General features: G+C 46.1%; 1 protein-coding gene across 1 annotated transcript; it reads right to left on the bottom strand.

Moving 5' to 3' along the window:
* Positions 1-427: 427 nt before the first annotated feature.
* LOC131284116 (trichohyalin) lies at positions 428-3,126 on the bottom strand. The gene is made up of 8 exons (XM_058312974.1): positions 3,040-3,126; positions 2,864-2,960; positions 2,619-2,777; positions 1,495-2,556; positions 1,191-1,422; positions 953-1,125; positions 742-866; positions 428-679 (listed from the first exon to the last, which is right to left on the bottom strand). Exons 1-8 carry the CDS (start codon positions 3,124-3,126, stop codon positions 476-478), a joined length of 2,139 nt encoding a protein of 712 aa, XP_058168957.1. The 3' UTR covers positions 428-475.
* Between the last annotated feature and the right edge of the window lie 12,167 nt (positions 3,127-15,293).

The raw sequence follows: 15,293 nt of genomic DNA on the forward strand, positions 1-15,293 counted from the left end.
GTTATCGATATGCGATTAAAACATGTCCTACGCATAAGTAGGTGAATCGGTTAAACAAATCGATACAGTCGCTGGTAGCGATAGAATGTGTGTGTGTGTGTTAGAAAGAGAGAGGGAGAACCAGAAGCAGGTTAAGAAATGTATCAGGTTTTCCTCCACTGCCCAGGATGGCAAACTCGCGATCTGGTCCTCTCCCCCGGGGAGTCTTCTCGTTATACTGATCATCGTTGTTTCATACTTTATTGTGCAAGCGACGTTGCTGGGGAGGTTGGACCATCGCATGTCCTTATTGTAGTGGACCTGCGTCAATTCTGTTTCCTCCCCGACTAAATATACAGCCATGGTCAATTCATTTGCAATCGTACGCCAGCGGAATAAAGTGTTTTCCTGTGGTAGTAAACTTAGGTAAATATTGTTTCAACCTTTTCACTTTGAGACACGTCGGGGTATCGGAGCTGCTGCTTTGGTGGCCTCTTTAGTTCACAACGACGCCAACTTCCAGCATGGCCCGATAGAGACAAGGGTTTTTGGCGCACTCCCGGGGACCGAGCTGCGGTCCGGGGAACCCACGCAGAATCATCAACACCGATCTGGCGGTCGACAGGCAGTCGGGTTGCGTTTCGCAAATATTATCCGCCTCGGACAGATACTGAAGGTCGCAGACTTTAGGAGAAACTCCCTGCAAGAGAACGTATGCGTTAGCATTGGAATTACACAGTTTACGCAAAGGATAGAACTCACGCAAAGGTAACACAGCTGATGGGCACCGCATGCTGGCAGAAGCTCCTGATAGATGTCCCCACTGAGGACGTCCACACCACGACACCGACGTTCAAAAGCATCCAACAGCGGACAATCGGTGGACTCTGGCAAAATGAAATTATTTCCAACATTGTTGATAACGTTACCAAGCGTTTTCCAAGCGTTTGAGCTGAATTCAATTAAGCCTTACCAACAACTAATCCTCGATTGTAGTCGTCGTCCATTTCCGGTTCCTCTAGACCTCGGAAAACCTCCTGGTAGCGTTTCTGTGTGCGCTTTTTCTTCTTCTTATCGGCCTCCAACTCATCCAGATTATTTTCAACCTCTTCATGCGCTACTTTGTCGGTTCCTTCCATACTGTGCCTGTCGTACAAGGAAGATATCATAAGTACACATCATGGATCAAGTGCTACATAGGCACCACTCACTGGTTATGATCGTATTCAGCCTTCTCCTTCTTGATCGCCACTCGTTTTGCCTTTTCTTTCTCTTCCAGCATCAAATCGGGCTCGACCTCGTTGACGCGATAGTTTGGCTCACCGTTGACCGATTCCTTCAGCTTTTCTAGAGTGTGACGCATTTTCTCGATGCTGTAGGCCGTCGCCAGCCGGGCCACCACCTTGTCCTTCAGTTTCTGTAGCTCGTCCGGCTCAACAAGTCCTTGTGGTTGGAGAGAGTTGAAGATTTATCCTTTAACCGGTGGATTGAAGGAGAAGATTGGTTCAAACTCACCTTCATGATCCCCGGTATACTTGACCGTCTGGTCCAGGATGAGGTCTTCGATGTTTTTCAGCTTCTGATCCATGCCCTCCAGTTTGTCCTGGTTGACCATCTTCTTCTTGCGATCCTCGTCGTACGACTTGTAGAAGCTCAGCGGGTACTCGCGGGCACCATTTGCTGCCATCGGTCCCGATTCACTGCGGCCATCCTTTTTCCTGCGATCTATGCCGAAGTACTTGTTCCACTGGATCGACTTTTTCGACTTGAACTCACCGATGTCGCCTGGCAAGATCTGGTCCTCCTTTACCACCTCCAGATTCGAGCGTTTCCGCACTGATCGCTTCTTCTTGTCGTCGTCCTCACCCTCGAACTCCTCGCTAGACTCCTCGTGATCGTGCTCGTGGTCATGATCGTGATCCTCTTCGTCGGGGCCTTCCTCCGAGCTGTGCTCGTGGTGTTCATCGCTCGAATCCCGTTTGGTCTTGGTCGCCTCCGATCCAACTCGTTCGGTGGTGGACCCGGGCGTGGAGCTTACAGAGGCCACTCCAGAGCTCACGGTGGAACTGGGCGCATGTACCGGTTCGCTCGATCGCTTACGCTTCTCCTTCTCCATCGACGGTGCCCCGAAGAGGGCCTGCAAATCTTTGGCCACCTTTTCATCGGTTCCGGACAATGTTGGAGCTTCCGGTTTGGGTGAGCGTTTCGCCACCGGGAACCGCTTCTTGCGCGTCGCCGGAAGCCAGGGTAGAATTGGGAGCGTTCGCTTGCGTTCCTCCATCGGCGGGCCGTACATGGCGGAGGGTTCTGACTGTGACACGGGGAATCCCTGTCGCTTCTCGTATCCGTTGGCGAGCAGAGGAGCCATCTGTTCATCCTCAAATAGCTGCTGTTCGATTTCGTTTTCCTCCTGCTGGTACTTGTTCCAAAGGCGCTGCAGTCGATCCTGGAACTCTTCGTCGCGCTCCATCGCAGCCTGGCGGTCCACCTCCTTTAGAAACTCGGATGAAAGGTCCGGCCGGGGGTAGGTCTTTTCCAGCTCGCGCTCGCGGAACACCGTCGGGTAGGAGGGCAGTTCTGCAGCAACCAAACGACGATGGATAAGGAACGTCGACGGCTGAACACAATTTGTTACTCACCATCTCTTTCCCGGAAGACGGAGCGCTTGCGTGCCTCTAGGTCGTATGGATCGTACGCCTCCTCAGGTTCTTCGTCACGCCGCAGGTAGTTAGCCAGAATCCGATTCAGGCGCTGGCGATTTGGGCGAAACTGCTGCTGCTGCTGCTCGTCTGCCGTCGCTGTTTCCGTAAGTGACGACAAGTGAGTGTTCCGAAATTATCCTCGGGAGTTAAGACAACACCATCAATATCCCGTGCATACTTACGCTCCATCCAGTATCCGTCCTCGTCCAGCTGCTCGGCGGCCGCTTCCTCACGCAATGCCAGCTGTGCCTCCCGGCGGTGCAGAGCATCGATGGCAGCCTGTAAAGAGTGGGAATAGGTTAAGCTAAATAAACCCAATTCGAAAGCGAGGAAGGCCAAGGATTGAAGGGCCTTTTACCTGTAGCGAGTAAGGAGAATGCTGTGACCCAAGAACGGCTAGACTTGTTCCGAGAAGCAGCATCGAGTAAATAGTTAATCCGGCCATGATGGTTGATGAGGATTCTGTGAAGCAGGGCAAATATTCTTCTTCAGATGTATTTCTATGTTTTATCCTCTTCGGAAAGATAACAATGGACGATTTTGTCCTCGATACTTTTCTATAAACTTAATGACATTTTTCGATATTCACGTAAATCGAGTTAAGTTTTATTTTTAGCTTCACGTTTCACAAACTATTACTACACATTCTCAATTGAGCATTCAATTTCCCATTCCTCAATTTTCTGCATGCTCCCTGGTATGCGCTCGTTATTTCTTGTTGATATCTAATGGCACTTGTAACCGTTGAAAGTGGCCTTTCGCATGCCCAACCACTTTCGCAAAAAAAAGGAAAAAGAAAAACCTCATGTGCTATCCAGTAAGCTGACGTCAGATTCCGTTTAGCAACGGAACATCCCCGCGCTATCTAATCTCTTCTCTATCTTTTCCCCGGTTTTCCAACAAACGCCCCGAAGCCTTTGGTCACGTTTTGCGTTTATTGCAAAGTTGTGTTCTCTTGGGGGAGATGATGTATTTTAGCGAGGAAATCCGCATCACCGTCAAACATCACTCTCAGCTAAACTTGCCATGGTCCTTGTGGATGCCAGAGATCTGGGTGCTTGTGCAAAGTGGGCAAGACTAGAGGATAAAAATAACGCAATGCTTATCTAGCGACAGACTTGCTACTGGAAATGCAATTAGCCGCGTGAGAGCGCAGCTTCGTCTATGGCAATGTTTAGTTCGGTCTTTGTGTAACATTGTGGTTAGAGAGAAATGAAAATCTCGGGGCAATGGCGACCGCAAAGAATGGACAAAAAGTTGCTATTCTGAATACATTCCCAACCGGTAGAAAATTACAATTCGTTGTAGGAAAAGAATTCATGTGAGATATTTAATTTTCTTTTTTGTATTGTGAAAAACTGTGGTGACGCATTATCCTTTAAGTCGTACTAGGCACTCAACCTGTCGATGACTGTTACATATCACACTGCACTGTCACGGCAGAGGACTGACCCCCATGGGCATCTCAAAGGCTTTCCGAGAGTTGACTAAATCCGGCTGATTATGACAGATAAGGGATACGTTTCAACAGAAATGCTCCCGCAGAGTGGACACCCAGCTGGGAATCTGATTCACCTGATAAGCGTTTCGCAAAGTTGTTAATGAAACCTTGAATAAATATTTACAGTTGGTAGAAGCGTGAAATAGTTGCTTTATGTTTGTCTTCCATACTTAAGTGATCATTGTCGAGGTAAATGTATTGCTCTTGTTTCATTTAATCAATTTCAGCCCCCCAAGGGGAACCCTTATTCTGAAGAATTACCCTAACATCTAGGTTCCTTTATTTATCCATCAATCATGCCATCTTCATCGGCACAGAGAAGCGATTGTGCTTGCGGCGATAAGTTTTAATCTTCACCGTTTCCAGGACTCCCACAGAAAGTCTCTCAAACCATCCTCGGGAGGACATTCGATACTCGTCCGACACGAAAGCCTACTTCCGCTGGGTGCGCAAATAACAAACGATTTCCTCGAACCCTAGGTGAAAGTTGTTGGGTACCAGCATTGCTGACAGGCTCGTCGTCATCGTCATCCAACGGTCGGCTCAAGTTTGCCAAGCTTACAGACAAGCCGGCCGGTAGAATGATAAAATTGCTGATTAATTAATTTTACTCCAATCCCAGCTCGACCGATGGATGAAACCGCGACGGAATTGATTGGCTTCGAGGACTGTCAGGTGGCGGCTCTAAACGATTTGCTTATTTTAAATAGGCTTCCAAGGAATCGGATTAACGGATGCCATCAGTGTTAGATTAGGGAGCTAGAGTTTGCAGTAGCTCTTAGTTGAAGATAGATTTCTGTTCATCTATTTTTGCTTATAGTTATAGTAGATATAAGTTCAAAAGGTTTAGACATTGTATGCAAAGGAAGCTAGTGAAGCAGCCCTTAATATAGTGGAATGAAAATATGACATAAATGTGTGTCAAGGTTGGTAACATGTTGTGCATTATACAATTTTATAAGCGACCGTAACTATTGTTCCACGGTGGCCATTCCACTACCCGGTGCAACGGACCATTGGCATCGCCACAACGCTTCTAGGGTTACGGGCCAGTCCATTACTTTCTCCGGTCTAGCGACAACCAACAACACGTTGCCTTGGGTATCACATTTATGGCCCACCCTGGGACATCCGAGGCTCAGCTTTCATCGCATTACGGCGGAGGCTTCACCGGGCAGAAAACTGGTGGCGAAGATAGCAAGCAATACAGAGTGTTTTATGTCGGTCGTACACATGTCGTTTGACCTGTCGCACTAAACTGAGATGGTAAGTAGAGAAGAACGTGGTCACTTTGGACGATCCGGCAGCTGGAAATCGCACTCAAACGTTTGCTTTCAGAGGCGAAAGATCTGGATTGGACCAAAATACCTCCATACTCGTAAATTGTATTTCCAGGTTTTGTGACATGGTATTCTGAGGGAGGAAAATTCAGGGGCACCAAGAGAGAAGGTATCGCTTTTGATCGCATGTCGTTGACAGCTGAACTCCCTCTGTGAAATACCAAACCAAATAGTTCCACTTCGATTGAATTGCAAATTTCCAGACGTGCGTCATGGTCGAGTGTATACGTATGTGTGTTTCAGAGGACATTTATGTCAAAGTCTCATCGACGGTCACTAGGACCAACCTTCTACGAATGATTTGCTTAGCGGAAAATCACGGTGTGTTCCTGAATGAGTTTGATTGAGTGGCACTTGGGTGGTAATGGTGACTATTGACAAACTTTTCCGATCACCGGGTGGAAACCAGCAAATTGATTTGCCGGATCTCTCCAACCTTTTCGTTCCTGAAATGAAGTGTAATTAGGTTGTAGATTATAGGACGTACTGGCAAAAATAGCCTTTTCATCGTTCAGTTGCAGTTCAGAGATCAGAAATTTTCACACTTTTGTGAGCAGGGTGAGTTGAAATTATAATTGCATTTTATGTATTAGTACAGCATTTTCAATCACTCTCCCGTTCGTTCATGTGTGTTTCCTCCCTTCACACGGTGCCACGGCAATCAATCGTGCCTTGGAAAACCCGTGAGGAACACGACGTCGGGGAAAAGTGCTCAAACCGATTGACGAGCGAGCCGCGGAAGCGCCAGAGGGTTTGGTGGGAAAATTTATTATCGCTTTTTATTGCTTTTATTACGATCGCACACGGCAATCATCTCACCGGATTCGATTGCAAAGTTTTACCTTCTCCCCGTGGCCGTAACGAATTCCGTCCTGTGGTGCCGGACATTTTCCCGTCTGGGGGGTTTCGGCCCGCATCGATTCGGAATTCGTTACCGTTAGCGGTCGTTGGTTTGAGGTTGAGTTTTTCTTCCTATTTGTTGCCAACTTCACGCCACCGTCCTATGGTGAACACATTTTCCGCAATACCGGGTCGGGGATCGAAAATTGTAATTTATTCCAAAACCAGCGAGCCGAGTTTTCCGCAGACGGGTGAATTTCAATATCCGACCACCGTTAATCTCCCGGAGTCGGTGAGTCGGCTTCAGGAGGTCAGGACACGCCAACTACTTGCTCGATGTGGCTTGATTTTTTGGGAAAAACTCGTGACAAATGACTCAATCATTTGGTTAATTAATAAAATTACCCTCTGCACGGAATCGAGGTTGCCAAAGGATTTTGAATTTGTTTATTTAGTTGTTTGTTTTCCGTCGATTCTGCTTGATCAATATTGTCCTTTCGCACATATCAGATACTTTCCGATGGGTGGAGGAAAGCGGCGGGCGGAGTACATCTACTAACCCTTCAAAATCAATCAAATTCAACAAGTTGGTTCACCCCGCACACCCTTTTTCCCAGCGCCATTAGCACGTCGTACAAATGTGATTTCGTGTTTGCCGGATTCGTGCCGACTCAAATCACGTCCCATGCGTCCGTCGGTGTATCGGTTTCGGATTCCTCGCGCTGTCCTCATCGTTCATCGAATGTCACAAGTGGGAAAATAAAATCACGAACCACCCGTTTCATATATTTCCCTTTCACAGGCCGGTGCGTTCCCGGCGCGATACGGTAGAGTGTTATTAAATATTGTTTCACTTTATTTTCTCTTATCGCGAATTGACACGTCGGGCGCTCGGGTTGCACACCCACGCGCGGTTATGGCCGGTAGATTGTGCCGACTAATGTTGACGCCGGTGATGTATGATAATGTGTACGGAACCGTCGGCTTCGTAGTAAATAAAAACTCCTCGCTTGGGAAGCCATTGAGACGAGTAAAAGCTTTCGGCTCCGGGGACTCCCTTAACCTTTCGGTGAGAGATTATCAAACGGCGGCGAGTGTTCGAACGGGTTCAAATAAATCATACACACGGTACACATGCACGTATAAAAAGAAAGAACACAATCAACCAAAGCAAAAAGTAAACCCGGGAAGAAAAAATCTGGGTTATCGGGAAAAAACCATACAACCTTTTAAAGCAAGCAATAGAAAGCAAACAGATGCCCACGGTAGCCACTTCGTTCGGTAGCAAAGCCTCTGCCAAAAGAAACAGGGCGTGTGTGGGAGTAAGGAACCTTTTCTTCTGTCGCATAAGTCACTTTAAATCCTTTGGGTCGATTTCCTTGTATGTAGGTGTGATTGATAGATGCGGCATTATGAAAGTCTCCTATTTTATCACCAAAACCCTGCCCAGCGCAGTATTCTTCGCGGCTGGGTAGTTTGGGTGTTCAAAAAGAATCCTTTTCACTTCAATACACAATCGCATATGGTATCAAACATCGATTTTCCTTCGAGCAACTCTTAAGGAACATAATTTAATTTTTTTACTGATTTCATCCCCTTCTATTTAGTTTCATTTTTCGTGATGAAATGTAACGTAAATTATTCGGTTATTATTTAATTCCTCAAGAATCTTTTAGATTGTTTTATTGTGCTTTTGTTCTCTACAGTAAAATACTTTTAAACAAACAAAACAGCTTAGCTTCCCTTGATTGAATGCTGACAAATTGACCCAAATCACCAGGCCTAAGTGCTAGGAGGTGAACAATCAAGAACAGTGCGCGCAATTTGCATATCAAATGTGAAAGCAACGAAGAATCAATGGGCAATTTGGGATCATGGGATAGGGCTTGAAGGCACCCGGTCCGGGGACAGTATTTCATTAAAATACTTTCCAAAGAATTCTAGTCCGTGTTTGAAACGGAGATATTTGCAGGGACCGAGAGGAATGAATCAAGATCGCTGGATCATTGCTGGATTAAGGAAGCAATGGAATTATTTTCCTTTTTTCATCCCACCTCATCAGCTCATAAGGAAGAGAGGATGGAAAGGATCGAATACCCTTTGCCTCACAACGGTTTGATTGCCTTCTTTGCGTTAGCTTTTGCCCTGGAGAAAAGAGATTCTCGAAATTTAATTTCATCCCCACGCTGTTATTCTTATGGGAAAGCGGGCCGATCAAACTATCCGCATCCTTTGCTGGTGCCTACCTTTTAGTGGCAGGTGACGCCGGGAGAATGGATGAAAATCCAATTTCATGATTGCATCGTTCATTGGGAAACGATGGCTGGCATTTTTCTACGACCTGGGGTATGAAAATAAGCAAATAAAGGGAGTAAAGGAAAATGCTTCGCTCCTACATGCCTCGCGGTGAAATAAAGGTAAAGATGGTAAATGATCCTTCCCAGAGGCATGGGGTGAAATATAAACAGCAACCCGTTGTCCCGACCATCTTCCCTCTACGCACACCTACACCCAACCACCGTCGTCCTTGGTTTGCGGCAAAAGTTAGTACACCGACCATCGGAAGGAAAACAGAGGCCGCAGGGACCATCTCATCATGGTGTATAACTTGTTGCTCATCCTCGGGACGAATAGAATAAGGAGGGCGAGTCCTTTTCCATGCAGGCTCGCTAGCATCCTTAGGTTCGTCCGAACATGCCGTTCCTCGGCCATACTCCGTCCAACATGTGCTCTTTTTGCCTCGAGAAAATCATGGGGAAAAACACAAAAGGAGGCTCTGCAAGTACTTGTCATTATTTTTCCAGCCATTAGCTTTAGCAGCCCGTCAATCGTGCGCGCACAAAAGGCATCTCGAAACGACGTCAAGAAATGTCAGTAAGGAAAATTTTTCTTACTGGAGAAAATGAGCACCCTCACCCTCCTTCTGCACTGGCCTGGCCAAGAATATATTTAATACGAATTAGGGACTATAATCGCTCCTTTGGATGCCAATTAGCTTCAACGCCTACTCGCATGCTGTACATGAGCACACGGGTTCGTCCTTCATCGGGGACAGGCACACATACATACAAACACACGTACGTCCCATACGAGATTGTCGCAGTTGATGCGAGTTCTCGAATTAATACACACTTAACCAAATTACCGTGAAGTGCGTGATGTGAAAGAAATAAAAATTAACGTAGCGAGCGATTTTCCTTTCGCGAGTTGTTTTTCTTCCCGTGAGTTGATTAGACTGTCGCTAATGCTACACGATCGGACAGACAGGCGTGAAATGAACAGTGCACATCAAACATTTACTAATTACCGTCAAACTTTGCGCTGATGAGTTCACCGAAGTCTGCCACTCGGCAAGTGACGTCTCGCTTTCCGACTTCCGACTTTTCCCTTTTGCTGGTTTTGCCTGGTGTTTTCCCTGTATCCTCGACGGGTTTAACCTCACATCAAAGGCACCCTGACGGGGCTGTGATTGCGTCTAGGCCTGGTTGTCACTCACCACACACACTTACACAGACACACACACGCCCAGATTCTCGTTATGGGAAACTGGGAGGGATTTTGCGGTTATCAACTCCCCAACACTGGCCCCAACACGGCCGTGCCTGGTGCGTCCACTACAGTTCAATCAATTTGTTCACCTTTTCCTCGCTTTCTGGTAAGTTGACACACGCAAGCACACACACGACACTCGGGCACACTCACGGGTGCACGCAAAGACGCACGCACAATGCGGGTGATTGGGAAAAAGAGTCGGGTCCTGGTCCACCGCCAGGCAAACAACCACACAACCAACTGAACGTGCTGCCGAGTTGTGCAAACTAACCGATCGGCTGGAAAATGAATCCCGTGTGCCCCTATTTATATAGTTTTTCCCATCGGAACCATCCGTGGTGTTGGTGAAGGATTCGAAACAGAGCGGGAGAGAGTTTTTTGGAAAATTAGTTGGAGCTTCTGAAGCGTCAGGAAATCTCCCACTCGCACATAGAGTCCTGGCTAGGAACAGTGGGAAAGTATGAAGGATGACATTTTCCTCATGAATACCTCAAATCGAGTCTTGTGTTGGATTTTTGGACGATTTTGTCCATTATGTTGGACGAGTTTGTGTAAGGATCGATTATATTGCGCCTGCAATTCTCTTCTACAGCTCACTGACCTTTCATTTCACTGTCACTGGAGAATGTTCTGATTTTCATTTCTCTCCGCTTCTCATTTTCCGTGGTTGATTTGTTCTATTCATGCTTTCGCTGTCTTTGTTCAACCATGTATTTTCTAGCGAGAAACTGTTGGCTGGAAAGATTACTTATGTTGCTTTCTGGTGGAGAGTAATCCTGTTTTCTCTCTCAAATATACACACACAAACATATATAAACGTCTCTCAATGTTTCATACGGTGTTTCATACGCGTTCGATTCATTCATGTTCAGGGCACCTCGCTTGTCGTCGGGAAACGAAGAAGCTTATCATCAGATGGAGGAAAAACAACTGCCTCAAAATGAAAGGAAAACAAGTCACACATACACCCGCACCTGTCTGCTAATATCTGCTCTGTGCTAATATCTTGGTGTCGGTAGGCACGCCAGTCGTTGCAAAGCAACAGGAAAATGCCGTACCAATGGGAAGCGACGTTGTGACCCCTCATCTTTGTCGGAGGAGGGTACTCGGGTTCCCGTTTTCCGTCTGGGGAGGGAAAAGCAGCCTGCCCATTGAGGGATGCGCTGGGCCAGGAGAGAGTATGATATAATTGAATTAATTTCACCGTGCCGTCCGTCGCAGCCGTCGCTTCCAGTGGTTTCGGTGGAAGTGGATTAGGTCGATTTCTATAAAAGGAAAGGAAAGACAAGGTGAAAATTGGAAAAAAAGATCGGGGGGATGAATTTTTCACCTTCCCTTTCCCTTTCCCTTGAATACTTCACGCATTGACAATGCAAAAATTACGAAGCACCTGGCGCCTCCATCGGGAAAACCGTACCTAGGACGGATGTATTTCTTGCTATCGAAAATAGCGCAAGAAATGTGCAAGAATGTTCTGCACCATTTTTTCATTCCACCCGGATGCGAATGTGGAATGTAGCCGGCTTTGGAAACCGCCCGGGAAACGCTTGAGTGGGGCATTCATTTAACGGTAAGTAGGATTATGATGAGGATAACGATGACACGCGTAATGGGCAGGCGATCAAAGGAAGTGGAGAAAGTTTTCTGGCGTCCCATTTGTACGGTGCTTCGTTAGGCCCGGCTGTTTGCGTAATGTATTGGTTTATTTTTGCACTTTCATTCAACACTTGAATGGTGATAAGATATTTGTTGATCACTTTAATCAGTTTATATTACGACTTTGTTTTATTCTTCTAGAGCAATGATTTTTTTTAAATGACATTTGGAGGTATTAATACAAAAAGGACTGTTATTTTTTTCAAAATGGTGATTTATGAAGCAATTTTATTTAATTATACATAATTTAAATGTTTATCCAAAGTTATTTATTTTCTTCGCGAAACTGTGTGAGAATCCTTTACCATGAAAAACGTGTAAAACTCAAAGTAACTAACTTTGGTGCTCTGTTTTGTCTCAATTGTGGTAGAAAACATAGAAACAACAAGCCTGATCAAGTCTGAACCAAACATCTTCCCAACATGTTGGAAAACGGAACCGCTTCGGGCTAGTTTTCGCCGAGGGTAAAATATAAACAAGCTCAGCAAGATTGCACAAAGTTTGGGAAAATAATTTTAAGGAAAATGGAGAAAGTTCGGGTACTACAGTGGAAGCGCAATGGGTTGCTGAAGGCACGTGGCTCGACAATGATGGAACTATTTTTAAAGCGAAAGTTAATTAGTGATCATTTCTCCAGCATTCTACGGTTCACCATCAGCATCCGCTTGGTGTTTGAGTGGACTTTTGCATTAAACTCGCCTGTAGTCATTTGATATCGATTCTGTTTTCCAGAGAAAAGCGATCTGCGCGGGTCGAATGATGGAAATTGTGCCGCACGCTGGGAATTCATCCACAACTCATCCATATTTATCGACCCGAGTGGAACGGTTCGAAAGAATGTGCGAAAATGTGTGTCCGCCGCTTAAAACTCATCGTGTCAGACGCGGCGTACTCGATTCTGGTTTTCCTTTTCACCTTTGGCATTCCCCCTTACCTGCAAAAGCAGTTTTCCACCACCATCCCACTCAAATTTTGAACGCGTGCTCAACGATCCGGACAAGGCGGGATCCCTTGGCGTGTCCTTAAGTGAAATCAATAACGATCACATGGTCGCACACTTCCTTTTCCACACACACACACACACTCCCATGATTGCTAGAGAGAGATCCCTCCTCCCCACGGGAAATAGCAACCCCCCCGTGGCCGTCTCCGGTGCTATAGATCCGCCTCGAACAGTTGACCATTAATCTTCAGCCTCATACAGAGAGTCCGACCTGTTCATGCTCCCCGCTCCGATGTTGTTCTTGTTCCGGTTCGCTGCGTGGCCAATTGTTACGCCATCCACGCGCGTTAATGCCACTCGGCTGGGAAATGGTTGGGAAATTACTAACGCCACTTTGGGCCAGCACTTTGTCATCGACTCTTGAAGTGGTTTGTTTTTGTTGTTTGGTTGCTTCGCTTTGGGGGATACCTAAGGATGTTGTGAACCTGTACTACCTGCCCGTCGAGGACTTGCTTTACTTCAGGAAGGAAATTAAATTCTACTCCATGTGGTGACTAGCTTCAAATTTTGTTTTTGTAGTTTGTTCAGTTTGTAAACGGTAAACAAATATTTATAGATGTATCTAACAAGCAATCAACTCAAGGAAACAATTTTATATCACAAGTAAAAAGATAAAATAAAACGTTTTTATTTATGTTAAAAGCAAAAGGTTTTTTTTTAAAGTGAAACGAAATACATCGTTACAGGGGTTGCAACAAAACCAATTTCTTCCAAAGTTTGAGAAACCCTGCACACCAGAAAAGCGTACCAACTGCGATTTTGCAAAAGGGGATTAAAGAAACGATAAGTGAAAATAAATAAATAATAAGAGAAAACACATAATGGAAAGAATAATCCAACCTTACGCAACGGACAAATCATTTGGAATGGGAGACTTTTTTTTATGCTATGCTTTTCCTTCGCTATGCTTTTCGCTGAAGACTTTAGCTTGTGAAATATTTCCACTCATCCATCTCCAGGCCGAAGAGCCGTTCCCGCACGTTGCCAACACCGGTTCGGTTCCCCCCCGCGCCACCATTTCGTTGGTTTTGAGCGATCACATTTTCACGTTGCAAAGGGTGGTTTTTCCATGGTTTGTTTCACCATTCGTTAGCTTTCTTCAACGAGATGCAGAAACACCCCCGCGAAGGGCTTTTCCTCCGGTCGGTGGAAAGTTCCTGACGACCACGGTTCATTTTTTTCTTTTTACTTTTCTTCTCCGATGGTTCATTTTTATTATTATATCAGCACCATCAGCATAAAACGCGGTGGGCGGATATGATGATCGTCATCATCGCGGTGGAACGACGGGGGCAAAGCCGGTTGCTATAAAATATGCCACTTTGGACACGTTCGCATCCTTTGGCAGTGAAAGCGAACCGACGATGGAGCGAACACGCAATGACACACCCTTTCGTTGGTGTAGTTCTATTATTTTCCAGTAATGGTGACTGTTTGGATGCGATCTGGGTAGAAATAATGGTGTGATTTCACGAATCACGTATAACAACGACACCTGTTGAATGTTTGAAAGGAAATGTTCTGAAGGAATTCTTATGGAAACATTAGAATGAGACATTGTAAATAAATATCGTTAAAGTTATAGCTTCAGGGAAAATGCAAAGTTAAAAACAAAAGCAAATATAACATCTCAGTGCCAAGAAAGCAATGAATGTTGTATGTTGTTGGTGTCTTTAACCCCGTCAAGAAAATGGACGACAGTGTGAAGAAATCCTTCCAACCTGTTGAGCGAAAATCCCTCGCCATAATGAATCCCGCCTTGTCACTCGATGACTTTACTAGCTTCTGGCAGGCCATTTGGCGTGGCTTAATGCTGCTCACGAAAAGAATATTTTCTGTCACCCGAAATGGAACGGACGGGACGCCGAATCCGGGCGTTCTAATGACGTCAACCGGGCTGGGACAGATACATCAGAAAATAATCCAAATTTTATCGTGAATCTCGCAAAGGGAAAGGCGAAGGCTGCCATCCGAAGAAGCCTTCCGATGCCCGGGAAGTTTAATATGTACGCCACCGTGCACATTTATGATAGAGGGTGTTCTGATGTTCCGTGCCTGGCGTACAGCTGCGATGCGGGAAAATGAAGTCGGTTCCCCCATTTTGCCATCCCTCGTGCGCCCTCGTAAGCTTCTTTCCTCCGATCCTTTGCAAGCTCGGCTCCACATCGTTGTTGAAAAGGATGGAATGGAATGGAATTTGCCACCTTCTCGAGCGAGGGAAGGACGAAACAAGACACGGATCAGGTTAAGAACGGGGCCGGAATTGACAAAAGGAGCTGTCCCGGTTCGCCTGACTACACTTTCTCAGCAGACCGATGTCACTTTAAAAGGCTGTGCATGCGTGTGTGTGGAGGATGTGAGTGTGAGTGACCGGGAGAAAATGGGTTTCCCTTTAGCGGCGTGAAGGAATGCGAAAAACTTGCAAACCGGAGCCGCGTGCGAAAAACCGGAGCGTGTGAAAATCTTCAACGGAGTGGAATCAAACGACAAATTCTTCGCCTTACCACTTTGTCGTCCGCCGGAGACGGTCGTTATCGTCATCGTTACCGTCCCGAACGTTTGTGGGCCCCTGCCCCCCACATCGGGAAAACGATCAGCATTCTTTCGGCGTCCTCAAATGGTACATCTTTATTTTGAAAACTTGCCATTCGTACAAACAACTTTTAGCAATCGCAATGCAGGGGCCGATCGAGTTACAGAGCTTTCGGCCGATCGATCGT

This window comes from Anopheles ziemanni, chromosome 2 (assembly GCF_943734765.1).
Source record: "Anopheles ziemanni chromosome 2, idAnoZiCoDA_A2_x.2, whole genome shotgun sequence".
In the NCBI taxonomy this organism is placed as follows: Eukaryota; Metazoa; Arthropoda; class Insecta; order Diptera; family Culicidae; genus Anopheles; species Anopheles ziemanni.

What these genes read in the sequence shown, in the direction of transcription:
- LOC131284116 (XM_058312974.1), bottom strand. Translation starts at nt 3,126, where the DNA reads ATGGCCGGATTAACTATTTACTCGATGCTGCTTCTCGGAACAAGTCTA. An exon ending in GGACGGATACTGGATGGAGC is followed by an intron (nt 2,778 to 2,863) that starts GTAAGTATGCAC and finishes TTACGGAAACAG; the next exon opens with CGACGGCAGACGAGCAGCAG. An exon ending in CGTCTTCCGGGAAAGAGATG is followed by an intron (nt 2,557 to 2,618) that starts GTGAGTAACAAA and finishes TGGTTGCTGCAG; the next exon opens with AACTGCCCTCCTACCCGACG.